Source organism: Micropterus dolomieu, linkage group LG03 (assembly GCF_021292245.1).
Source record: "Micropterus dolomieu isolate WLL.071019.BEF.003 ecotype Adirondacks linkage group LG03, ASM2129224v1, whole genome shotgun sequence".
In the NCBI taxonomy this organism is placed as follows: Eukaryota; Metazoa; Chordata; class Actinopteri; order Centrarchiformes; family Centrarchidae; genus Micropterus; species Micropterus dolomieu.
This window is the reverse complement of record NC_060152.1, coordinates 12,650,488-12,676,573: the sequence shown is the minus strand read 5'-3', so window position 1 is coordinate 12,676,573 and position 26,086 is coordinate 12,650,488. Positions and strand designations below refer to the sequence as shown.

Sequence of the window (26,086 nt, the reverse complement as noted above, 5' to 3'; positions counted from 1 at the left end):
TAGCCAGTCTCCAGACCTGAATCCAATTGAAAATCTTTGGAGGGAGCTTAAAATTCGAGTTGCCAGGCGACAACCTCGGAACCTGAATGATTTGGAGGCTGTCTGCAGGGAGGAGTGGGCCAACATCCCTGCCGAAATGTGCACAAACCTTGTCACCAACTATAAAAACCGTTTGACATCTGTGCTGGCCAATAATGGCTTTTCTACAAAATATTAACATGCTGTTTGTCCAGGGGGTCAAATACTTGTTTTTCCTCATCAGATGGTTATCAATTTTAATAAATTCATATGATGTGATTTTCTGGAATTTTCTTTGGGATTCTGTCTTTCACTGTTAGAATGTACATATGATTAAAATTGTAGATCGTTGCATTCTTTGTAAGTGGGCAAACCTGCAAAATCAGCAAGGGGTCAAATACTTATTTCCCCCACTGTAACAGAACAGGGGAAAATCAGGTTGATACGTCACACTTTCACGGAGTTATATGAAAGAAGCTGCTTTCAATCACGGAAAGTAAATTCACTCAAGCCATCTTTTTTTTTTTTTTGAATGATGAGTTGTGTTTATTGTTCCATGTGCCATGGTCATGATCACATAAAAGATTAGTTGTTACTTTAACACTGTCACTGTCGGGACATTGGTGTTTCATATATATTTATGTATATTATGGCATGCCATTTAGGAAATAATATATATATATATAAAGTTTGTCCGTCTGAATATATTGAATGAAAGTCTGAATATACATATACGTATATATTTATACATATATATGTGTATATGTATGTATGTAAGAGACATCCTCTATCCCAGAAGAAACCTAAATTACTATGTAGCCTAGAGGACTAGGATAATATGGCCGTATGGTTAACCTATGAACTTAAGTCATATTTAATATTTAATTATTGCTTTGTGTTGTTGGCCGGAAAAATAGTAAGACTTCTCTCTGTGTACACGTATCCTATTAAGTACAATTTTATTTGTGTTCCCCTCAAAAATTGCTCTTGTGAAATTTTATGTTTATTGTCCGCCCCCATTTTCTCTGATGTCCACGGTCAGAAGCAGAAGGTGGCGATAACGCACATAACACGCTGGCTGCCACCTGCTGTTAAAACCCCAAAAGAAGAAGAAGAAGAAGTTCCCGCCCATCACGACGCATGGAAACGACGTCACGAAAGTAAACAAGAGTATGTCGCACAGACAGACTCAAATAAGAGGTATCAGGGCTTTTCTTAAAAATAGACTTGCAATTCATCGAAATCATGCTTGCATATGAAATAAATGAAGATGTACATTTGTAGATGTCTGTGAGAGCTAGCTATGTAAGCTAATGTTTTTAACTAGCGTAGCATACATTACCTTATTCAGTCCATCACACCGATGTAACGTTATGTCGTTTCACATGCAGTGTGTGTTAGGAAAAGTAGCTGCAGCATATAACTTCAACTGTTAACAAACGGTAGGTTTCATTGTTTCATCATTTGCATGCTGCGTTTCAGAAATGAACGGTCAAGCGGACGTCGAAGTCGACTATAAGCGGAAATACAAAAATCTCAAACGAAAATTAAAATTTCTTGTTTATGTGAGTAAAATCATTTTCAGTGTGAACGGTCAGTCTTGAGCAATCATATATCGTCTTTTTACATACACATATCTCCTTGTCTGCTCTGATTCCGTGTTTGGTTGCCCTTTTCCAGGAACAGGAATGCTTTCAGGAGGAGCTGAGGAGAGCACAGAGAAAACTTCTCAAAGTTTCCAGGGACAAAAGGTGAGATTACATTGTGTGTACATGAAAATGTGTGGATGTTCAATAATATTATGTGCGTGCAGTAAATAAATAATGTCATGCACTTGTTATCTAGCTTCCTTTTGGACAGACTGCTGCAGTATGAGAGAGTCGATGAAGATTCCTCAGGTAGTTATTGCACCTCATCCTAAAGAATGAAGTGTTTATTACCATGCCATGCTTTCATTTGTTGTGTCACAGTTGTACGCAGTCGACTATACTGTTGGTTCAGGTTTTCTTGTCTTCTGTTGCAGATTCAGATGCAACAGTTTCTTCAGAAAATAGTGAAGGAGAAGGACCCCGTGAGAGGGAAAGAGAACGAGAAGTAGCAAAGAAGTAAGATTGGCATTTTAACATAAAATACAAAAATTTGACCAACTAGCTCAGGGTAACTCTTGATATCATCAATACCTTGAGTAGTTCAGCACTTTGTCTTTCACCAACCACAGAATTTTCACTGCTGCTTGTACTATGAATAGTGCCATGAATATGAACAATCAATATGTGTATTTATAAAATATTCCCATCTTTGTGGTCATTGTGACCATTTTAAAAGAAAAAACAGACTTTTACATTACAAAACATTCAGTTGACGCTTTTATCCAAAGCGATTTACAATTGCTATATATTTATCAGAGGTCGTACTCCTCTAGAGCAACTAGGGGTTAAGTGTTGTGTTATTCACATTTAAGTCTTGAGTTAGTGTGCAAAGAAAGCAAGATACAATTTTCTGGCAATTTGTTATTTGTGCTGGACATCCTGCACTGACTTAAGTCAGTGCAAGTAATTTCTAGATAATTATAAACATCAGGGCTTATCAGGGCTTCTTTTCTTCTTTTTAGCTGATGAATTTCCAGGCATCATCATTTTCCAAAAGATCTGTTTTCCTTGACCACAATTAAACGTGAGGCTGGCTTTTTCAAATTTAGCCACTCTGGGAAACATTTGTTTTGTTTTTAGAGAAGTGTTGAATTAGTGTGTACAAAGGCCAACACATAGAGAAAATTATGTTTGTTTAAATTAAGCTGGCTTGTTACGGCCTATTGAATCAAATGGACCAATGTGGACAAAACATTTTGCGCTCTGAATGCTCTTGCTGTTATACCCCACACAGTGAGTTTCTCTTAATTTTCCATGCATTCTTTTCAGGCGAAGAAGTAGTCCTGGGGCGTGTATTCCTTCATCATCTTCCCCTCATCTCTCCCTGTTGTCCCGTCCTGGTGTAAATCCCCTACAGTCATCGGGCTCTGGACCCTACCTGAACACTGTGAGTTTGCATCTCCCTTAGTGCGGTCAGCAACAGTAATATTGCTGCCACTGTCGTCTCTTCATCAGCAAACATAATCCCTGTTTTTATTTGTCATTATTTATATAATTTCATTCTTTTGTCACTTTATCCACAAAGTCTGGATTATCTTTTCCTTTGTTTGTTTTTTGTTTGATACTTATAATGTCCTTGCAATGTTCATTTTTCTGTGTTCTTCTGTGTTTTTTGTGTTGTTGCTGTGTGTGTCTGTCTTGTAAATTGCCAATGCCTGTGTGCATGTGTGTTTGTGTGGTCATTTGGCAATTTTGGGGCCTGCGTGTGTGTTGGGCAGATGCCCTTCCCACCAGAGTATATGGCTCCACCAGCTGAACGAATGAAGAAAGAGAGAAAAACAAAGACGCCTAAAAACAAGAAAGAGACTACTGGGAAGGTGAGAGAGGAAAAGGAAAAATAAGATGCTCAGACGTAGTAATAATAATTATAACAATGATAATAATTATTCAGATATATTGCTTACTTCTCACATCCTGTATAAGAATGTGCCATTTATATTAGATGGCACAGTAGGTTATATTTTGGCCACAGTATATATGCATATGTGTCTACTTTTATGTTCTCCTTAGGGAGTCTAAAAACTCTGTATTGGTTCATTTTACTTTGTGGCATAGTTGACAAACTCTTGCTATATTAACAGTCTTGTTCTGATCTTTACTCAATATAACCTCTAATAATGACATTTCAGGACAATGATGTTGTAGACAATTCAGTCCCCTAAGCCATTTTAAGTTTGGCACTGTGCTGAAATGACCTTCTGATCAGTATGTCTTTAAGTTCATATACATGCTGCATGCTTTGTCCTGATTTACTCTGTACATCTGTGATGCAGCCATCCATCCATACCCCTCTTGCCTCCATCATATCTCCATCCCTCTCAAAATTAAATTTTTTGCTTTATTCTGAATTTCTTTCAGGTTGTTGCCCCAATGGCAGCTAATTACCCATCAGCCCCCGTGGCGCCTACTGCAGCCAGCGGCCCCTTCAGCTGGGTTCCCAGACAGATGCTTAGTGGAGATGCAGCTGAGGAGGAGGGAGAGAGTGATGGAGACAGCGATCGAGGAGATGAAGACAGAGGGGAGGGAGACGAGGCTGAACTAGTCATTGACATCCCTAATGAGTGAGCCTGAGTGTGTGTTTAGATGTATTTATAAGCAGGGGAGTGTGTGTGTGTGTGTGAGTGAGTGAGTGAGTGAGTGAGTGAGTGAGTGAGTCTAAATGTATTTTCTGTACTCTGTTGCCCATTATATATTTTCAAAGTGGGAGCCAAGCTCCCCCCTGTGGGCTTTCGCTTAATTGCAGCATCACGGTCTAAAATATCTCACAGATAAATGTGATTTTCCAATATTATGTTATGGATTAAATCTTGGGTTGTACTTTTTTAAGAAAAATCCATGGGCATTTTTTTTCCAAACAGTCTAGCATCCCACAAACTGTGACTACAACTAGGTATGTCCTGCACAGAGTGAGTTTTTGATCATTTGTTTTGCATTGTATAACCATAATCTCGTACTTGGTATTGTTTAAATGCTGTAGTCAATTTAAGTTGTTTATTATGATATACATGTTTCAATTGTGTTTCAATGTTAGGTCATCTTTGCTTGTTACGGGCAGCTTTTACATCTGTCATTTGTACTAAGTTAATGTTTTTACAAAACACCAAGAATTAAAGCTACTTCATGTTAATGGAGATGATCCTGTCAAATTGTTTGTGTCAGAGAATAAATAAAATTATTTCAGGCTAAAAGTTTTTGTTTTAAGTTAAATGGTGTGTTAGGTAGATTCTCCTGACAATATCCTACATGGACCATTTTACTTTAAAAAAATGGTGTGGGCTGTTGTGTGTTTGTCTAAAAATATTTCTTATCACACCATTTTAGATGTTTAAAAAGCAGTAAAAATGTTGAACACACCTTGTAGTATAACTTGGTGCCCCACCCAAAACATCACACCCTAAAGCTCTCATTCCACAGCTATAGTCAGTCACTCAGGTATGCTGCCGTCTGTGTGAATGTTTATTGAATGCAGGACATGTTTATTGACAACATGCACTACATCTGTGAAAAAGGACAGCTCATGTAGACCTAGTTCATGCTTTGTATTGTACATGTTTTTCTTTGCTTGCTTGACCTCTGCAAATGAATCCTGATACCATTCTTGAAATAAGCCCAGGGGTAAGCTTGGCTCATGTTGCCCATAACTCTCACTCTTAAGCAATATGAAGGCAGCCTGGCTGGATTCCACCTCTTCTAGATGTTAAAAAGACAGTTTCATATTATTTATGCTCACTCTGCTTACACATGCACAGGGCTAAGTTGTAAGATTATATGTGAAATGCTGTTTTTGATACCTAACGATTTTGTCAGTGCCAACATCATCATGTCTCAACGGGCATGTTTCTTATAATAAAGAAAGCATGCTACAACCTGCAAGACAGGAATAGGAGTCTGTTTTGTCTGGAAAGGGTGATTTCAAGAATTGCTGCACTCTGGGTGAGACAATGACCCATGACTTTGACACTTTCAGGATTAAGTTTTAAGGAGGATTTTATGAACTGACATTGTTAAATATAGAGCTCAGTTGCTCACATTTTAAGTTTCAAGGGAGAAATTCTGCTTGATTCAAAGCAGTTCAAAGCAGCTGTTGGATTTGATACAGAGTCAGCACTTTCAGGAATGAGCGTTTACCAAGAATGGACGACAAGAGTGTGTCTAACACTCAATTGACTAACCTAGTACAACGACCATTGTATGGGAATGAAGACTTACAGGTAATTGAAAGCTTTTAATGGGTTTGGCTTGTGTACCTGACAGCAATGTTAAAGGTGTAGCCATAGAGAGTATAAGAGGGAGGGGTGAAGTGGAGGTACAGTCAGAGGAAGAGTCAAAGAGGGTGGAATAGAGAGGGAGTGAGGTTGTCAGGGAAAGGGAAATGAAGGCGTAAGCAAGATTGTGCCTGCAACACAGGCTCACTCTGTCTCTCAGAATACAGCTGACAGGACAGCCATGGTTGGAGACAAACTGGAGGAGAAAACAAGGAGCGAGTGAGAAAAACAACAAGCCACCCTTGGCCACCGTATCTTTTCCATCTATATACGGAAATCACTGGATAATTTATAAGCCTCTCCCTCTTGCTCTGTGTGAGAGTGTGTGTGTGAGAGAGAGGGGGGATTTGCTGAGCTCACCACCACCATGCCGTATCCTGCTGCTGTCAGTGCAGCCGCTGCGGCTGTCTGGCTGCTGGCAGTGCTGGGCCCATGCCTGTCTCTTCCAGCTGAGGACAACTCAGAGCTAGGCTTCAGCCTCTGCAGCAACTGCTTCTACAGTCAGACGCCTCCTCAGGGAGCCTCTGAAGGACCGCTGCTGCGACCACTCTGCCACAGACTGCCTGGGGGACAGGAGTTTGCCACTCTGTCCAAACCGACCTGTGACACAGCTGTCTACTCCGCCTTCCATCTCAGCCATGGATGGACAGAGAGGGGCGGGGAGGAGGGGGAAGAGCTTGTGGTAAGAATGCATCTGTCATGCTATTTAAAGTAGTACTACCTGTTTTTGAATGGTGGATTTGAATAATGAAGTACAGTGCAAAATCACAGACTGGTGCATGCAAGCAGTAAACCAGTGGTGAAAAGTAACTAAGTACAATTACTCAAGTACCATACTTAAGTACATTCAGTTTGGAGTATTTGAGTATTTCCATTTTATGTTACTTTATAGACTATTACTACTCCACCCAGAATAAAATATTGTACTTTTTACTTCACTATGTTTATCTGATAGATATAGTTAGTAGTTCATTTTCAGATTAATGAAAAGCTAATAACATTAAATGTATTATTAAAAATTAAACCAGTGGTTTGCAACCTTTTTAGGATTGTGACCTCTTACAAAAAGCAGTTGGTGCCTTATATGTCTTTGTGTTGTTAGCAGATCTAACAAGACATTTCCTCTCTAAATTTTATGTAATTTAAATAACTGTTCTAGGCCCTGAGAGGTAAAAGTACAGGCAAAGATTATTAAAAATTCCAAAAAATAAGTACACATTTGTGTTTTTCTTCACATCATTAATTATCTAACAACCCCTCCAATTTATCTTGTAACCAGTCCAGTGGTTCCCAACCAATAGGTCGACTGTTGGCATATAACGGAAGTAAAACAGGAGCAATGCATTTCTCATTTGTCCTATTTTTCAAGTGTTGTATAGCTATTTAATATAACCACAGAACTGATGAACATTTGAAAATCATCAGTTAAATAAAATGTATTGATTTATGATCGAACATACTAGCTCAAGTATCTGTATGGTGGGTTATAACTAGTGTACACTTGCATATATTGTAATTCACACATTAACACTTGATTTTGATGATTTTATCTGCCAGACAAAGGAAGAAGAAGACATCATTAAAATAGCAATCCCAGCCCTTCTCAGAGGAGGTGGAGATCCATCTCACCCTGTCTCGCCTACAGACTCCCCGCTTACACACTGGGATGCAACAGTCACAACACTGGTTCTGTCAACCTTCACACCCCAGTGCAGCACTTTAGGCGGTGATCTCTACATCCTGACCGGGGCCGGAGGTTTCGGGGCTGCTGAGGATGGAGACGAGGAGTGTCAGACTAAGCCACTGTGGTCTGCAGTGTGCTGCGCTGCCCCAGAAGGGAAGAGTGGTTTCAGTGTGGGGTTAATCAGAGAGACAGGGGAGGGGGAGAGACAAGTGAGCGTGAAAGAGCTGGAGGAGACACTAGGAGTGGCAGAGCTGTTCTCAGAAGGCTGTGGAGGAGCAGATGGAGAGGCTGTTGGAATTGGAGTGGGTCTTCACACTGATGGGCTCCCTGGAAATATAGAAGAGCTGGATGCAGATCTTACTGGTGAAAACACAGGATCTGAAGATGTAGATTCAAGCACAACTGAAACTCTGGATGAACTAGAGACAGATGACAATTCCAGCAGCACTCTAGTCTACGTCCTTTCCACCACCGTCTCCATCCTTACAGCTCCACTGCGGCCTGTGTTCTCCACAATCACCCAGTTACCTGGACAGGTGATACAAGTGATTGACATAGTTTTAATTTATTTTATATTTTTTATATAAATGTTTAACTTAAAGGTGTACTCCAGCAATTTTGAATTATACTTCCATAAGGCTAACAAGAGACAAGATCTGTCTCATGTGAGGGACACACGGAAAAGAAATTTATGGTAAAAATCAATGCAGCAGAGGCTGAGATTACTTTTATCCTCTATTATGGGTCAAACTCCAAAAATACTGAATTCCACACCCATAATGCAACTGCAGAGAGCCTGCCCAAACCTGGATGTAGTGTCCATGACTTCACCCATAGGATCCTGAAAAGCCGTTGTGATGCCCAATGTTGGCTGCTCCGGAATCCAAAATGGGCAAAGGTGGAACTGGGCTGGGCTGAATGAAGCCTGGTGGCTGATCCACGTAGTGGCTAGCCACCTGAGAGGTCACCCACCTGTCAGTCAAAGCGACCTTAATTATGCATAACTTTAAGCCTTACTATAATTTAAATGGGTGACTTATATTAAAATTCACCCACGTACAGTTGTCATGAGGGGGAAATTAGCTATAGGGACCAATTTAAAACCCTTTTTTTTTTTTTTTACCAGACTGCAAACATGTTTATTTCTTGTAAAAATGCCCAACTCTACAGCAGAAATTAATGCGTTTATAGCGTCATTTAAAAAAACAGTTATAGTTAGTGTAGTTTGTAGAGAAACATTTGCATTTTAATATCTTCAGTTGTTTCATAAATCTCCTCATTCCAGTTTGCTCCTCCCAGAGACTGGAATGAGGTGTGGCCAGTAGGAAGCGTTAACTCATTACATTCCCTGAATTCATTATCAATTCATTATTCACACCTTTTTTATCTTCTCTTAAAAAGTGTTTGTATTATCTTTACTCAGGTGACATACGTTCTTCAGGAAGACCTTGGAGTTCTGGCAGCCCTGCCTGGAGACATCTACACCTTGCTCCACCTCTTTATCTCTGACCTTTTGTCCTTGATGGGCTCAGCTGCAGAAATACTACTGGGTATTGGGGAAACCTGTTTCTTTGGCGTCTACTTCTGCACCTCCTCCATGCTGGGGGCCCTGCTGGACAGCTGCCACACTGGGGTCACTGGCATGGGGACCCTGGCTGGAGACACAGTGGGGATATTTGGTGAAGTGGTGGATAATGGTTGGTGGGTGATCGAGTTCTTTGGATGGCGGCTTTGGGAACAGAGTGAGGGATATGTCAGAACAGTGATGTCAGAGATGGGGGGTCAGGCGGAAGCTGTAGGTGGCGGGTTTGGGAGGCTGGTGTGGAGAAGTAAAAATGGGGTGGGTAATGTGTTTTGGCTGGGAGGGGGTTTAATAATGGGGATGGTGGATACATTTATTGTTGATGTAAGAGAGGGTTTTGGGCAGGAGTCAGGGTGAAAAGTGGAGGGAAAATCCAGACTCCACTTGACGATAGTAACAAAAATTTCCAAATGTTTTGTCCAGTTTTGGTTTGTAAATTTCTTTAGCACGTAAGAGTGTGAAAAATGGGGAACTATTTAAATTTGATGTCATCTGATATGCCGTAGTTGTTCTTGAAATGTCCATTTACTGTAGGGCTTACACTTCACTGTGGCTGGCTGTATCTGAGAGCTAGGATATAGTGACCCAACTGTGATTTAAAAACACTGTGCACAAGGCTTTCGGATGTAATTATTGAAAGCAATTCTTGTATGATAATTGTTATGATAAATGTTTGCTTACATGTACATTTGAATAAAAGAGAATGCTGGCTTATTGTGCTGTTTTTGTCTTTTTATATGTTTAAGTAATGGAACTTTTTCCCCCATCAAAACAAGACATTCATTTGTTTTGTCATTTTCTGTAAATGCTCATGATACCAGAAATAACAAAACAATATTTACATATTAATAGTTATTTAAATTTAATAAATTCAAACTAGGACATGACACTGTTTAATATTCCACACAGATGTGTCGTGACTTCAGAAATGTCCGTGTGGCATATTAAACAATGTCACGGAGGTGCTCTCCCAGTTTTTCCTCTGTGACTTTATACATTTAGGATTCAGCAACCAGTCCTTATAATCTCATGGTTTTTAGAAGTGAGCTGATGGTCTATCATCTATAGTCATGTATTTTGTCATGTATTAACATGTATTTTCATATGAAATTTCAACCTGCAAACAAACAAATGAGTATGTAATTATTTTTAATGTACATAAGTACAATAAAGAGGTATTTATTTAACAGCTGTAGTTACTAGCAATTTTACAGATTAAGATTTTACATGCAAAGTTATATTCAGTTTATGAAATAGGGCGTTGCTAAAGATGAGACTACCCATATATATAGCTTTTACTTTAATGCAATTAATGATCTGTATACTTTTTTCCATCAATACTTGTTGTTGCTGGTATTGTTTATATAATTATTCAAAAATAAAACATTTTGTAGACTTCCGTTTTGTGGCGGAAGTGGCAGATCAAACCCGGAACAAAATTTTAGCGCTGTCGTTGCATCAGACGGAGGCTGAAAGGACTCATGTGTTCTGCTTTGTATGCTAACTTAAGCTGACGTCTCTTTCTGTTTCATTCAAAGGTATGGATAACTTGATACAAAAATATTCAATAACGAGCCACCGGTTTCTTAAACGCTAACTTTTAAACGAGTTTCAAACAATAACTGTTTAGCGTACACACGTTTCAAGCTCAGCGTACACTAACAGAAAATCCAGCTTTAGTTTGTCTGCTTAGCTAAAAGCTAACTAACCTGTTTGGCTCGACTTTTCGTCAGCTTTTGACAGGTGGCAGAGATCGAAAGCTTTTCAGAAGATGAAACAGATAGCTAACCAGCTAACATAGACGATGATGTAGGCCAGGATAAAATACAAAAAAAGTTGTCTTAAATACGCGTAAACTAACGTTAGTTTGTTTACCAAGCTCGCATCTCTTGTTAAGCTAATAATATGTCACTTTGGAGTGACACTGATGAATTAACATGATCGGCGAACACACCCACTCTACCAAGCTACTTACAGCAAACATAAAAGTAAGAAGGTAGAAAATATGAACAAGTCAAAACCAGTTCACAATGTACATAATGTTTGTGTTTGTACCAGAGATGGCCACTCTCTACGTGACCCCTCATCCCGATGACTTCAGGAGCCTTCTGGCCCTCATAGTTGCAGAGTTCTGTCCGTCCTCCTGCCCGAGGACCCTCACAGAAGATCCTCCTGCGTCCTTGAATGCCCGCTCCAGACCGACCCTGGTGCTGGGCACTGGGGAAGGTGACTCCATCCTCAGTGGGGCCAGTGCTGTGGCCTGGTACCTGGCTTTACAGGGGAAGAGGGGTGGTGTAGATACAAAGCAGCAGAGCCAGGTGTGGCAGTGGCTCAGCTTTGCAGACAATGAACTCACTCCGGTGTCCTGTGCTGTGGTATTCCCACTGATAGGGGTGATGGGAGTGGATAAGAAGGTGAGAGGAGAATCCAAATGCTTGTTGTTGACATGTGTGTTATTTATTCTTGTGACAATTTATTCTAAAATGACTTGTGTCTTCACAGCTCCAGCAGAGTTCCCGTGCAGAGTTGATACGTGTTCTAAAGATTCTCGATCAGGCACTGGAACCGAGAACCTTCTTGGTGGGAGAGAGCATCACCCTGGCTGATATGGCTGTAGCAACAGCTGTTCTGCTACCTTTTAAATATGTACGTACATTGTGCAATGTCTTACAGGTTTTGACAGTTAGTTGCTGACTGTCTGTCAGCATGTTGCATATCTTATCAATTTAGCCATGTTTGCCACCTGTCAACATTTGACTGTGCCATAATATATTAGCATTAGTCTGATTATATTTTTTGCTTTTAGGTGTTAGAGCCATCAGACAGGAAGGTCTTGACCAATGTTACCAGGTGGTTCACCACCTGCATAAACCAGCCACAGTTCCTGAAGGTGTTGGGGAAGATCACTCTTTGTGAGAAGATGGTGCCAGTTACACCAAAGATAAATGCCCCTGCTAATGCTAAAGCTGCTAATGCCAGTCCTGCTATTGATTCTGCTGATGCCACAGCCAATGGTTAGGAAGTCCTGTGCCACAGTTCATGAATGTCTTTTTTTGTACAAACAGCATTCTGATTGTCTTTGTTTCCTCCTTCAGGCCCACCAAAGACAGAAGCCCAGCTGAAGAAGGAAGCTAAGAAGAAAGAAAAGCTGGAGAAGTTCCAGCAGAAGAAGGAAATGGAGGCGAAGAAAAATACACAGCCACCGACAGAGGTATGGACACTTAACTTCTGCAATTACAACTTCCTGTAAGACACTGGTGCAGCTTTAAAAAACATAAACATGGCCTATGCCAACATCATAGCTGTTCTGGAGGGGTCAAAGATCAATTGCCATCAAATCACATGTGGTGTGCTCTCCTTTTTTTCTCTTTTAGAAAAAGGCCAAACCGGAAAAAAAGGAGTTGGGAGTGATCACATACAATATCCCCACTGCACCTGGGGAGAAGAAAGGTGATTGCTCAGTGTGGGGGGGGTGTTTTCTCTTTTGTAACAGAAAGTGTGTGTGTGAGATATATATATATATATATATGAAGAATATTATTTTGCCCTTTTGTGGTGGTGAGGGGGATTGTATTATGTGAAAATGACATCAGTGCATACCTTCTATAATATCAGTAGTTTTATCTTGATTAGCTTCAGGTCCAAATGTCAACCCTTTCTCTCTTTCTTTTCTGGTGTCAGATGTCATTAGTCCGCTTCCTGACTCCTACAGTCCTCAGTATGTGGAGGCTGCCTGGTATCAATGGTGGGAGAAGCAGGGATTCTTCAAGCCTGAGTATGGGGTAAGGAAGGTCCTCCCCTTTACGCTATATTCCCACAACAGAAAACATTCTTTTTTTTTTTTATTGATTAGTTTTGTCTGTGATAACATATCTGTCTACCTCACTACTTTCTGCAGAGGAAGAGTATTAGTGACCACAACCCTCGTGGCATCTTTATGATGTGTATCCCTCCACCTAATGTGACTGGATCCCTTCACCTGGGTCACGCCCTCACCAACGCCATTCAGGATTCTCTGACCAGATGGTAATTAACTGGACTGTTTAATAGCCTGAAATTCAAGTTCATATTTTCAGTGAGGCCGGCTGTGGCTCAGGAGTCAGAGCGTTAATCGGAAGGTCGGCGGTTCAATCCCCGGCAAGATACTGAACCCCGAATTGCCTCTGGTGGCTGTTCAGCCAGTGTATGAATGTGTGTGAATGATGAATGCTTGTAGTGTAAAAGCACTTTGAGTGGTCAAAAAGACTAGAAAGGCGCTATACAAATACGGAGCATTTACATTACTTTTGTTGCATCTGCCTATCAAAGTGGTGTGCTTTCTTCCGTTCTCCAAGGCACAGGATGAGAGGTGAGACCACCTTGTGGAACCCGGGCTGTGATCACGCTGGTATCGCCACCCAGGTGGTGGTGGAAAAAAAGCTGATGAGAGAGAGGGGCATGAGCCGTCACGATTTGGGCAGGGAAAACTTCATCCAGGAAGTCTGGAAATGGAAGAATGAGTGAGTGAAGGAAGTAGTAGAAAGGAGGAGATGTTTGAAGTAGGATTAAAAACTGGAATAAAGAGACAGTAATAACTGAGCCCCTTTTTGCCTTTTTAGGAAGGGAGACCGTATCTACCACCAGCTGAAGAAGCTGGGCTCTTCTCTGGACTGGGACAGAGCTTGCTTCACTATGGACCCTGTGAGTTTTTGGAAATCTCTGAACTAATCTGAATAGAATCTGAAGAAATATTCCTCTTTTTCATGTCTATACATGTTTCTCTGTCCAGAAACTTTCCTATGCAGTCCAAGAGGCCTTTATCCGCATGCACGATGAGGGAGTGATCTACAGGAGCAAGAGGCTGGTCAACTGGTCCTGCACACTAAACTCTGCCATCTCTGACATAGAGGCAAGTGTTCTGGTTAAATGACAAGGAATGCATCTCATTAGAGTGGTAAAGATCTAGGCTATATCTATTTCCTGTAGTCACACAAATATGTCAGTTCATTATTTTCTTACTCTTTTTTTAGTTTTCTTTACACTTCACAATGCACACACTGCATTGGTTGAGATGGCTGGGTATCAAACACCACTTTTAGAATACCAGATTTAATCCCTGATTTTGTATGTATACTCTTATTTCATTCAATCAGTGTTTTGGATGGCTGTTTGTTTAAAGACAAAATTAAAGACTGATGCATTTGAGAAGTTCGTTACTCAGGAAATTGTTATGTCACAGCCCCCACACACACATTTCCTCTCTACCTATCAACTGCTTAAAAATAATCCGAAGAGGATAAAAAAAATTATTTTTTAGAAAAATTGATTTTACTCAGAAAATGAAGGTATTTCTAAAAAGTGTGATTTGTAGCAAATTACATCAAATATTTTCTAACAGCAGTTAGCCCTACTTTGTTAACCCTGTTATAAGGCTGTCGTGGTGACAGTTTCAAACACTTTTGCCAGTACTGGTCGTGCTGTGCTCTCATAATTAAAGCTTCTGGTTGGTTTGCAGGTGGATAAGAAGGAGCTTACCGGCAGGACTCTGTTGCCTGTGCCTGGTTACAAAGACAAAGTAGAGTTTGGCGTGTTGGTGTCTTTTGCTTACAAGGTGGATGGATCAGGTATGTGAGCTCATAGACAGCAGAATATTTTGAACAAAGACACCATGTGCCATTCAGTTACACTGTCCTTTACATTTCTTTTTCTCCTTCTGGTCCTTAGACGAAGAAATAGTTGTAGCAACAACTCGTATTGAGACTATGCTGGGAGACACTGCTGTAGCTGTCCACCCTGCTGACTCCAGATATCAGCATCTGAAGGGGAAAATGGTACTCCACCCCTTCTGTGACCGCAAGCTGCCGATTGTCTTGGATGACTTTGTGGACATGAGCTTTGGAACAGGTAGGCATGGTTACAGGAAGGTCTGTCTGTGGGTCTGTGGGGTGCTGAGAAAAAGTAATCATAACAAGTTGTTAAGCAAGTGCTCTTGTCTCCTTTTTTTTTCTTCCTTTTTTCTCTCTGCCTCTCCTATTCCTCTGCACCTTTTTCTGTTCAGGTGCTGTCAAAATCACCCCAGCCCATGACCATAATGACTACGAGGTTGGAGAGAGACACAATCTGGCCTTCATCAACATCTTGGATGAGAATGGCCTGCTCATTAACGTGCCTCCTCCCTTCCTGGTATAGTGTCTCATTATCGTCCTTCCCCCTGCAGTGTGTGCATTTCCAATGTGACACTAAAAGTCACTTCTTCATAGTTTGCTTGGTGAAGGAGTTTTATTTCTTAATTTTTCATTTTTAACTATTCTGTCGGTCCCCCAGGGCATGAAGCGTTTTGAGGCCAGGAAGGCAGTGCTTCAGGCTCTCAAGGACAGAGGCCATTTTAAAGAGATCAAAGACAACCCTATGGTTGTCCCAGTCTGCAGGTAAAGTGAGGTTCATTTGTGCATAAGTGGAAAAGAGGTTATTTGTGTTTTAGATCTTTTCATGTTATTCAGGATCATCCCCATTGTTTATCTACCCTATCAGTCGCTCCAAGGACATTGTGGAGCCGCTGCTGAAGCCACAGTGGTATGTGAACTGCACAGACATGGGCAAGCAGGCCGCAGACGCTGTCAGAGAGGGACGGCTCAAAATCATCCCTGATCACCACCTCAAGACGTGGTTCAACTGGATGGACAACATCAGGTAATGTTCTCCTCATTTTTAAAAGTGTTTCTTCTGTTTTATATTGTTTGTTTCACAATGGATCTGAGCAGCAATAGCCTTTTTTATGGCCAGTTTCATTTACGGTAGTCGGTGTTATCACAGAGACTACTCTGATTTTGACATGTACAGTTAAGCATTTTAAATTGAATGCTGATGTTTAGGGAATATGCTAATATTCTTTTTTTAAGAATCTCACCATATTAGAGCAGCAGCTTATTTTCATTATCAATTAATCCACAGATTATCTTTTTGATTAAATAAATGTTTTAGTCTATAAAATGTCTTAAAATAGGGAAAGAAAGCCTAAAATTCATCAGAACCCAAGGTGATGTCTTCAAAATGCTTGTTTTGTCCGACAAACCATAATATTTAATTTACTGTCACGTAAGACAAAGAAATATCATAATTGAGAACCTCAAAGTAGAGGATGTATGGCAGTTTTGCTCAAAAAACTATACAAATAATGAATTGAAATTAATTGTTTCAGCTCTAGAGATATCATTTTGAACATTCACGTCTTTAGGGAGTCCTGTTTGTAGTGTGTCAGATTTCATCCATCCATCCATCTTCCTCTCAGGGACTGGTGTATCTCTCGGCAGCTGTGGTGGGGTCACCGTATTCCTGCTTACTTTGTAACTGTCAACGATTCCTCTGTGAAACCAGGAGAGGTAAGAGGATGTCTGTCACTATTGTCAAGGTCTGGAGGCTTTCAGATGACAGATAGAAAGCTATTTGTGTCGTAATTCTGAATTTATATGCCTGTTCCTGTTTTTTAAAATTTACTCTTTTTTTTGCTTTCCCTCTGCAGGACATGGATGGTCATTACTGGGTGAGTGGTAGATCGGAAGAGGAGGCCAGAGAGAAGGCAGCAAAGCGCTTCAATGTGTCTGCAGACAAAATCAGCCTCAGACAGGGTAAGATTTAACACTTTTTAATTTAGCGGTGTCATTACCACAATTATTGTAAAGGTACATGTATGGACTTACTGTATATGTTGTAGATATTTTTTGTCTAAATAAAATAGAATAATTATGAATTATCAATAATTATTATAAAGGTTATCTAATCAGTTCATGTTTTGCTGCTACACAGATTCACTTAATTTAGTCCTACTCCATATTCATACAAATTAGATAACTTTTGTTCCTGTGTTTCAGATGAGGATGTTCTGGACACTTGGTTCTCGTCTGGCATTTTCCCTTTCTCAATCTTCGGTTGGCCTAATGAGGTAAAAGTCTGAGGACAAGCACCTTTCACCAGAAACAAATGGCAGTTTTTATTGCAGTAGATAGCAAGGATCTCCTCTGCAGTAGAAACACTTTTCTAAAACTGCAAATAATGTAATAAAGACAGGCGTATAAACTGGAAATGCTGCCACCTAAATTCTGAGTACACATTTAAATTCATAACATCGAAATTCAAATTCTAAATCAACACTTGTGCAGCTGTTTTTTGTTGTTGCATGTATATTCATTGTGTTTAAACTCGACATTACTGCACAGTTGCAGATAAAGATTAGTATTACACTATTAGTAATATTACATAATGTAATAAATGCACATGTAAATGTAGATTCCAGTGATGGCTACATAGGATTGTTTCCGACTCGCGTGACACAAACATTTCCAATAACTCCAGAGCATTGAAAAGTCCCAAAGTCAAAATTTATTGAAAAATTATAGATGTTATTTTCATTTCCAAAATTCACAACATATTTTATCTAACAAAATATTCTGCTTCAATCCATATTTGTTGCCGTTTAGCCTTTTCATTACGGTCGGAAAAACTGCTCTCCCGCTTGCCGCACACAAAGGGAGGCACACCTGAATTACCGGGGAAGTCTAGCAGCAATCTAACAGCACCAAAAATTACATTTCTATACCCACAATAACAAAAAATGCATTTTGGGTCTAGTATTTTGTGACATTGTTACCTGGGTTATAGCCCGCATCCTTTGCAGAACGAGTGAGTTGTTGGTTACTCCGATCCTCTGCCCTGGACTGTTTTGGGATTAGCCTGATGCCTACATGTATTTATGTTTTTATATTAATTAAAGAAAGTTGATTTAATAAAAAAGATTTTTTATGAGGGCAGGATGACGTCATAAAATATGATGACATTCGAAACTTTGTTCAAAAACCTCAATAGAATAGCTTTTGAATGTAAACAAAATGTTCTGTACAGCCTTAATTGATAGATTCACTTAATTTCACTGAGTTGCACTGTGTATGATTATGTGACAATAAAAACTTGATATGATTTATTTATGGGTTCCTGCGCATGTCACTGTACCTCTGTGTTCTGATAATATTTGACTAAAACAGTATTTAGTACATGTATTTCCATCATAAATATTGCTATTTGCGTTTTTTCTTTAGACCCAGGACCTGAATGTATTCTACCCGGGCACCTTGCTGGAGACGGGCCATGATATCCTGTTTTTCTGGGTTGCTCGTATGGTGATGATGGGCCTCAAATTGACTGGCAAGCTGCCCTTCAAAGAGGTGAGACCAGTCGAAACTGCCAAAAACCGAGACATAACACAACAGGATGTGACATTAGTGTTATTAGCAAGACATGTCTAAGTAATGATGATGCTTTTTTACAGGTTTATCTGCATGCAGTGGTGAGAGATGCCCACGGAAGGAAGATGAGCAAATCTCTGGGCAATGTCATTGACCCTCTGGACGTCATTACAGGAATCTCCCTAGAGGTAACACCTAATCACGCTTTGATGCATGTTCAGATAGACACACACAAAGTTCTCCCCTATTTGGGTTGTCTTTTACATGGTTGACACGCGCTCACTGCACCCCTGAGGCCCATATTCTTATGTAAGCTTTATTAAGCACCCTTTTCTGCTTCAACAAGCTTTTATTGAGGCCATCAATCTCTTCACCAGCTAAGGGGGAAAGTGCTCAGTCAGACCAAGCAGACCTGTCCTCTAGAGGGCACTGAATGACTTGTAGTAAACTGCACTTTACCGTTAATGTTTTCCTATAAAGGTCCTTTCCTTACTGCCTAATTAAAACATCAAGGAAAAACAGGAAGCAGTTGAAAGAGGTGTCTTATTCTCAACATGAAAGGAAAAAATGCTGAACACATTGTTTTGTTTTTCAAATGCTGACATCCCTCCTTATTCCCCATCCCCCTACCTTCTAGGGTCTTCATGTCCAGTTGATGGACAGCAACTTGGATCCACTAGAGGTAGAAAAAGCAAAGCAGGGCCAGAAGTCAGACTACCCAAATGGCATCCCAGAGTGTGGCACAGATGCTCTCCGGTTCGCTCTGTGCGCCTACACTAGCCAAGGTGAATTCATTTTTATTTGTTTGTTTTTCTGACTTTCTCTGTTCTTCTGCCTCTTTTGGCCCACAGCCTGGATCTCAACCTTGACTTTATAAAATATATCACAACACGGGGAAAACGTCATTAAGTACAAGGTCAATTGTTAAAAAATGTTATCTATTTTAATATATACTGAAATGATAATTTATTCATGTGTGTATTGCAGGTAGGGATATCAACCTGGATGTCAACCGCATCCTGGGCTACCGTCACTTCTGCAACAAACTGTGGAATGCTGTGAAGTTTGCCATGAAGACACTGGGAGACAACTTTGTACCATCAGAAAAAGCCCAGGTGAGACCAAGGGGAAAGCTGAAGGATACAGACAACATAAACAAGGACTTATTTATATTCATCCAGTGACATAGGTACCATATTTTACTCAAAACTGTTTTCTTGTTACCATTCTGTGTCTGGGGGTTTAGTTTGCCCATATGCCACCCTGCTTTATATTCATAAACGTGTACACAGTTTTCCACAATCTTAAAATGTCCTCTTTACACTTCACACATGCAATCCTCTCAGTTTTGTGGAGAGGAGAGTGTATCCGACAGGTGGATTCTATCTAGACTGAGTGCTGCTGTTGCTCTATGTGATGCTGGCTTCAAGGCCTATGACTTCCCAGCCATCACGACGGCCATCTACAACTTCTGGCTGTACGAGCTCTGTGATGTCTACCTGGTAAGGAACTTTGAGACCACTGAGCGGCCCAGGTCCATTCATTATGTGGGGGCATGTAAAAGGTTTTCCTCATTTCTTCCCTCACACTCTTGTGTCTTCCAGGAAAGTGTCAAACCAGTGTTCAGTAAAGCAGAGGAAGACTGCACCACCCAGAGACAGGCCCTGGTGTGCAGACAGACACTTTACACCTGTTTAGACGTCGGTCTGCGCCTTCTGTCTCCTGTGATGCCCTTTGTTTCTGAGGAGCTCTACCAGAGGTTACCGAGGCGACAACCTCAGAGTGATCCCCCCAGCATCAGTGTCACGTCCTACCCTGACAGCGAGGAGGTGAGATAAGGAAAGTTTAAGTTATGGCTGCTAAAACATTATTTTTCCTAAAGTTGCAGTTTTACATATTATGAGAGGACATTACTTATTTTAAATAAAATTCACTGAAGTACATATTTTGCTGACGCTCTCATTCTGTCTTCTGTGATTTTGTTGCAGTTCTGCTGGCATAGTGAGGAGGTCGACCGTGACATGGAGTTCATAATGACTGTGGTTAAGACTATCCGGTCACTGAGGGCCGACTACAACCTGACCAAGACCAGAGCTGACTGTAAGATGAAACACACAAACTACATTAGAAAAGTTGCTGTGAAATAAATCTTGGTTTAAGGCCTAACTAAAGTAACTCAGTATATTTACTGAAGTACTAGGGCAGTCCCCGATTAAGGATTTACATAGTCGAATAAGAATCATCAAGTCCTTCCTATTGTCGACTGATAGTGAATCATGCGTGTTTTTGTGCGCTGTGTTTGGGGGGGGGGGGGGAGAATAAAATAATAAATAAGAATAAAATATTCTTTGTGTGGGTCATCAAAGGTGATAACTTATCTGAAAGTCCCGGGAGGTGCGGACAACTCGGCACAACACCAGCGACGCTGGGGCTCCGTCTCTTCTGCCACTACACACAAACACACTAAGCCTACACATGCGCACTGATGACCCAGGGTTAGGGTTCTAATTTTGGATTTATTTACACACTTTAAAAAACATTTATTGAAAGTTTTTATTCTTTTTGCATTTTATTTACAGCATTAAACGTTGAAATGTATATTGTAATAGGCTGTATATCAAGTTATTGGGAGAAAACTGGTAGTTCTTTTTAAAATCAGACGTTCAGGACCCCCATATCGCCAAAATGGCATGATCCTCCTTTCGCTGTGAAGCTTTGACAGTCAAATCAGGCTCCACCCAACGAGGCATCGAATCTTGGACTATTTGGGGTCAGCCCTATAAAGTACTGTACTTAAGTACAGTTTTGGGGAACTTGTTCTTTACATGATTATTTCCATTTTATGCTACTTTATATTGTACTTTTACTTCTGTATATAATATATTTGTTACTTCGATAAAGATTTTACCAACATACACATTTACCTACATCTACAATACATAATGAGGAGCTTATAAAATATGCTTTGTACCAACTGAAACTACAGAACAGTATATAATTAAAATTGGCTCCACCTCAGCCAGCTACAACAGTTGTTGCTTACAAATTTATGCAGCAGTAATAACAATCTAGTAACATAACGTATATATTTTTTTACTTTGGAGACTTTGCATACATTTTGCTGATAATTCTTCTGTGTATTTACTTGCAATCTTTAATGATGCTTAAACTTCAGTGCCCATTTTCTCTCCCAGGTTACCTGCAGTGCATAGACTCTGCAACGATGTCCCTGGTACAGAAGTACAGTCTGCAGATTCAGACCTTGTCTTATTCTCAGGCCGTCTTCCCTCTGACTTCTAACCAGCCTGTCCCAGAAGGCTGTGCAGTGGCTATTGCTTCTGACAGATGTACCGTGAACCTTATGCTCAAGGTGAGGGGGAAGAGTAGTCCCGTTCAATATTGTTTGGTTTCTCCCATCCCTCTACCTCTTGTGATGTGTAATACATTAGTTTTGTTTTAGTTTCCTTAGACACAAGATTGGGTGGGTTCTACCATGTACTACTAATTACAATTGCAAATCATTTAAATTCACGTGTCCTGTTTTGACCCGTTACATGACTACCTGAATGATCTAAAAGCATGAATGCACCTCGCATACTCTTTCGAGCGTTCATGTACTGTGCTATGAGTGTACTATAGATCCTGAATAAACTTACAGAAAAGTCTGAGCTTTAGTTGTTTATTTCAAGAGAATTGCCACCTCATTCCTTCTTTACTGACCTGAAATAATAAAATCTTAGTGTCATCACTTCACCTTTAATTCCCCCAGGGTCTAATTGATGTAGAGAAGGAAGTGGCTAAGCTGATGACAAAAAAAGGAGACTTGGAGAAACAGATGGAGAAACTGAGAGAGAAGATGGCAAAGAGTGACTACAAGGAGAAGGTGCCAGTGAAGGTGCAGGAGCAGGATGCTGAGAAGGTGGGAAAAAGAAATTGACTCACAGGTTTTCTTGGTGTGCAAGACATGTGAATTACTGGTAAATAACGATTTCCTTCTCTCCTCAGCTACGGCAGAGCCAAACTGAACTTGAAAAAGTAAAAGAAGCCATGGCCAACTTCAGGAAAATGATGTGACTTTCCCCCTAGTGTTTTGTAAATCAGGATTTATTTCCACTTTCCATGTCAGTGTTTTCATTTTCCAAGTTGATTAGAGTATGAAGGGAATTCAATAAAGCTCTTATGACATTTGTCTTCACCAGTTGTCCTGAGGCTAGTAATCTGTGCAATTTGTTGTACATTTGTATCAAGTAATGAACAAGTTAATTCACTCTCTTAAATGTCAAACATTTTATTCAGCATATTTAATAGAACATGTAAGAGCATCATTTTAGATACAGCTTTGTTCATAAAGACACCGTCCACAGAAAAGAAATAAACCTAAATATTTTGGCTGCATTTCTAAAGATTAAAATTCCTTCGACCTGACACCATTAAGATATTTTATATTACAGCAATGTGTTTATACTTGTAATTGCTTCTTTACAAATACAGCCAAAGAGGGAACAATGGAAGGAGTGAGAGATGGCTCGTGCATTCACATGAAATGCGTCCTTTTTTCCTCAAGACACAAAAACTAAAGTATGATTAACCACTAACCTCAAAAGAATATGTACCATATTTTACAGGTTTTTAGAGGGGGGGGGGGGCACGCGCGCAGAGTAGGCCAGATCTTTCAATATGCCGCAACACTATACATGACAACAAATCTATCACACCATGCCAGGAACACGCTCTGACCACAGGCCATCCAAATCCTCTACTGCTCATTTCCTCTCATCCATCCTTCTTTACAGTCTCCAGGGCGAGTGGAACTCGGAGGCGGGGAGAGGAGTGCAGTGTGTCGTTTCAAAGTTTCGCATGTACTTCCGCGCCTGGGAGAGAGAAAAGACAGCGGGGTAGGAGGAGGAATGGAGAATGAGAGGTGTGGGAGGGCAATGAACAAGAAGTGCAGAATTTGATTATATTAGCTTTGGTCTGTCTGGCTCAGTGCCATACAAATCTCTCCCATCTCTTAAGGGTTTACATGGGAGGTTGAATAAAGCCTAATTCAGGAGGAATTACCAAGGGAGGAAAAGCATAGCATTAGCTGTAATTGATGGCACTCCTCTTGTTTGATGTTAAATGACTTCAATAAGCTGAGCGCGGTGAAATATATTACACCAGTCAACCTGAGAGCACAGGTGAGCTGGTTACTATGGCAACCAGAAAAATGTTCCTCAGTGGTAATGATGTCTGAATAGCTGTGATGTTTTTTTTTTTTCCTTTTTGGAGTGCGAGAGAGGGAGGGGGTAAGCCAACCTTAAACAAGAAAATGGGAGCTTACTGGAGAAAAAGAAATTAGACTTTGTAACGTAACTTGGAGAGATGAAATAAAGACAACAGGTGGCTGCCCTTTAAACCAGGCAGGAGAAACAACTGTTCACACTGAACCTGAGTGCATGGATAATAATAACAAATGATCTCCTTACCAAGAAAAGAGCCAGCTGCCGCCTTCCCTCTGCAGTCATATCCTCACCTGGTAAGAATGTGTAAGACCACGTAAAAGCACTGAGGTGATACATGTACGTATGTATGAGGGTAGTAAATAGTATGTGCAGTTCATTTGCATAGTAAATGTGAAAGACCCCAGGGCTTACCAACACTCCATGGAAACAAAACATCTCTATCTGCCTGATAGGACTGCAGCACAGACACACACCAGTCATCATCCACCTCATAGCCACTATACACAGATGCTGCAGAGCAAGAGTGATCTGTCATTACACACAGCTGTTACAATACCAACTTTTCTACTCAAGCGCTCACCCTAAATGTAGACACACATAGTTTTCTTCACTTCAATACAATACACTTTGATTCTAATTTACAAAGAAATGTGAAGTGTCCAAAACGTCCAATGGTGGCGTGAACACAAGGCCAGATTTACCTTCTTCTAAGTGGTTGGAGGATCCCAGCCATTGTCTGACAACTCGAACCCCTTCGTCGGTCATTATTTTTGGGTACCTGGCCAGGAAAAACATCACCACTTATATGTATGTGTCACTCAACAAGTCCAAATACATTGTGCGTATCCAGTAGGATACCGAGATCAGATGTTTGAAAATCATGAGACTGACCTGAATTGTAACAGTTTCAGCAGGAGGTCATTGCCTCTGTTAGACATGATGTCCTCTGGACCCCTGTAATACAGCGTATAACTTAATATCAATAATATTTAACATTAAAACACCCAACAATAAAAAATTAATTTTATTTCAAAATATTACTACTCGGCAAAATGTTTAGTGACTAAGAGTAGTTCATGACGTACTAGTGGGTGTACTTAAATATTCCAACCTATGCACAATCTGTCTTTGACAGAAAAACGTTTTTCCTTTTCCAAAGAAACAGCAGTTGTGTTGAAGGTTTTAAAAAAATTAATTTTAGAGAATCTTATTTGGGTCTGACAGATATCGGGTGCAAAAGCTATTTCTAATTTTTATTTAATTTTAATCTTATTTCAATCAAAGTATTTCCTGCCAACAGTATGCATTTGAAAACCCAATGGAAAGCAGACCTCTGCTATACTTATATCTATAGATTCTCTCTCTCATTATATATATATATATATATATATAGGGTTATATATATATATATATATATATACACACATGACATTTTAAAATGGACTGCGGGGACTCACGTTGTGGTAATGATCTCATCTCTGGTTCTCCTGATCAGCAGGACTGGTCCCTGATATCTGGAGGAAGAGAAGGAGTTGTGTTAATCATCAGCTGCATCACTGTAAGCTATGCCAACAAAAAACAAACAAAAAAACCCCCACTTAGTTTCACAATTACACTCCCAATATGTTGCGTAATGTTCAATGATTAGTGTCACTATAAATAGACTCACTTGAGAAGCTGCTCAGCATTGTTCAGGTTTACATACTGCCTAACTGTGTGTTGTACCAACGGCCCTAAGAGGAAAAAAAGATATTTCATTTGCTAATACAAAGCTACCTGCTACAAACAATTAATAGTTTATGACATTTAACCCCTAGGGACTCACTCCAGCTGTCAGGCATGACCTTGAGGGCCAGGGGTAGGAGGTCATCAAAGGAGGCATCCAACACTATTGACTGGATCTCTGGGTATGACATCACCGCCCAACTTGCTAAGAAAGGAAATGGAGAGTAGGGATATTCACAACCAGGCAGGATGGACTAAATAACGTGATTCACATATACAGTGGGGGAAATAAGTATTTGACCCCTTGCTGATTTTGCAGGTTTGCCCACTTACAAAGAATGCAACAATCTACAATTTTAATCATATGTACATTCTAACAGTGAAAGACAGAATCCCAAAGAAAATTCCAGAAAATCACATCATATGAATTTATAAAAATTGATAACCATCTGATGAGGAAAAACAAGTATATGACCCCCTGGACAAACAGCAAGTATTCTGGCTCCTACAAGCCAGTTAGTCTTTCTTTAAGACACAGCCCCAATCCCAACCAATTATCTACATCAAATACACCTGCCTCACCTTGTTACCTGTATAAAAGACACCTGTCAACACCCAAACAACCAGCATCCAACATCACCACCATGGGCAAGACCAAAGAGCTTTCTACGGACATCAGGGACAAGATTGTTGATCTGCACAAGGCTGGGATGGGCTACAAGA

General features: G+C 40.3%; 4 protein-coding genes and 2 long non-coding RNA genes across 9 annotated transcripts in view; 3 read left to right on the top strand and 3 right to left on the bottom strand.

Annotated features, from left to right (window-relative positions):
• Window positions 1-1,087: 1,087 nt before the first annotated feature.
• On the top strand, window positions 1,088-5,540 carry ino80e (INO80 complex subunit E). 2 transcript variants are annotated; one of them, XM_046043825.1, is made up of 8 exons: window positions 1,088-1,218; window positions 1,501-1,583; window positions 1,699-1,769; window positions 1,864-1,916; window positions 2,042-2,123; window positions 2,937-3,054; window positions 3,386-3,484; window positions 4,026-5,540. In XM_046043825.1, the coding sequence occupies exons 1-8, from the start codon at window positions 1,191-1,193 to the stop codon at window positions 4,230-4,232; spliced, it is 741 nt and encodes a 246-aa protein (XP_045899781.1). In that variant the 5' UTR covers window positions 1,088-1,190; the 3' UTR covers window positions 4,233-5,540. The 2 variants fall into 2 exon arrangements, with proteins under 2 accessions (XP_045899781.1, XP_045899782.1); XM_046043826.1 differs by having other exon boundaries at window positions 1,206-1,323.
• Window positions 5,541-5,660: 120 nt separating this feature from the next.
• LOC123967652 lies at window positions 5,661-9,912 on the top strand. The gene is made up of 3 exons (XM_046043824.1): window positions 5,661-6,614; window positions 7,490-8,152; window positions 9,040-9,912. Exons 1-3 carry the CDS (start codon window positions 6,300-6,302, stop codon window positions 9,553-9,555), a joined length of 1,494 nt encoding a protein of 497 aa, XP_045899780.1. The 5' UTR covers window positions 5,661-6,299; the 3' UTR covers window positions 9,556-9,912.
• Window positions 7,464-16,771, bottom strand: LOC123967655. 2 transcript variants are annotated; one of them, XR_006824303.1, is made up of 4 exons: window positions 16,404-16,771; window positions 9,049-9,271; window positions 8,423-8,588; window positions 7,464-8,144 (listed from the first exon to the last, which is right to left on the bottom strand). It is a non-coding gene; the product is annotated as an uncharacterized LOC123967655 (long non-coding RNA). The 2 variants fall into 2 exon arrangements; XR_006824302.1 differs by lacking the exon at window positions 16,404-16,771 and adding an exon at window positions 13,478-14,090.
• Window positions 10,615-22,608, top strand: vars1 (valyl-tRNA synthetase 1). Its single transcript, XM_046043821.1, has 29 exons — window positions 10,615-10,736; window positions 11,257-11,612; window positions 11,701-11,844; window positions 12,005-12,212; window positions 12,294-12,409; window positions 12,573-12,648; window positions 12,880-12,980; window positions 13,097-13,224; window positions 13,533-13,697; window positions 13,797-13,878; window positions 13,967-14,086; window positions 14,693-14,801; window positions 14,902-15,081; window positions 15,236-15,360; window positions 15,502-15,605; window positions 15,709-15,867; window positions 16,466-16,556; window positions 16,697-16,802; window positions 17,046-17,116; window positions 18,267-18,392; window positions 18,497-18,601; window positions 19,051-19,198; window positions 19,401-19,528; window positions 19,760-19,915; window positions 20,018-20,242; window positions 20,402-20,513; window positions 21,608-21,783; window positions 22,183-22,332; window positions 22,419-22,608. The coding sequence occupies exons 2-29, from the start codon at window positions 11,259-11,261 to the stop codon at window positions 22,485-22,487; spliced, it is 3,834 nt and encodes a 1,277-aa protein (XP_045899777.1). The 5' UTR covers window positions 10,615-10,736; window positions 11,257-11,258; the 3' UTR covers window positions 22,488-22,608.
• On the bottom strand, window positions 17,531-17,994 carry LOC123967654. Its single transcript, XR_006824301.1, has 2 exons — window positions 17,822-17,994; window positions 17,531-17,740 (listed from the first exon to the last, which is right to left on the bottom strand). It is a non-coding gene; the product is annotated as an uncharacterized LOC123967654 (long non-coding RNA).
• A 77-nt stretch (window positions 22,609-22,685) lies between the features above and the next one.
• The window catches only part of abhd16a (abhydrolase domain containing 16A, phospholipase), an 8,695-nt gene continuing 5,294 nt past the window's right edge, over window positions 22,686-26,086 (bottom strand). For both annotated transcript variants that reach the window (XM_046043822.1, XM_046043823.1), the window contains exons 13-20: window positions 25,464-25,568; window positions 25,308-25,371; window positions 25,096-25,152; window positions 24,530-24,592; window positions 24,340-24,416; window positions 24,050-24,148; window positions 23,882-23,928; window positions 22,686-23,284 (exon numbers count right to left, since the gene is read on the bottom strand). In XM_046043822.1, coding sequence (XP_045899778.1) covers window positions 23,201-23,284; window positions 23,882-23,928; window positions 24,050-24,148; window positions 24,340-24,416; window positions 24,530-24,592; window positions 25,096-25,152; window positions 25,308-25,371; window positions 25,464-25,568 — 596 coding nt within the window. In that variant the 3' untranslated portion in view covers window positions 22,686-23,200. The remainder of the gene's footprint in view (window positions 23,285-23,881; window positions 23,929-24,049; window positions 24,149-24,339; window positions 24,417-24,529; window positions 24,593-25,095; window positions 25,153-25,307; window positions 25,372-25,463; window positions 25,569-26,086) is intronic.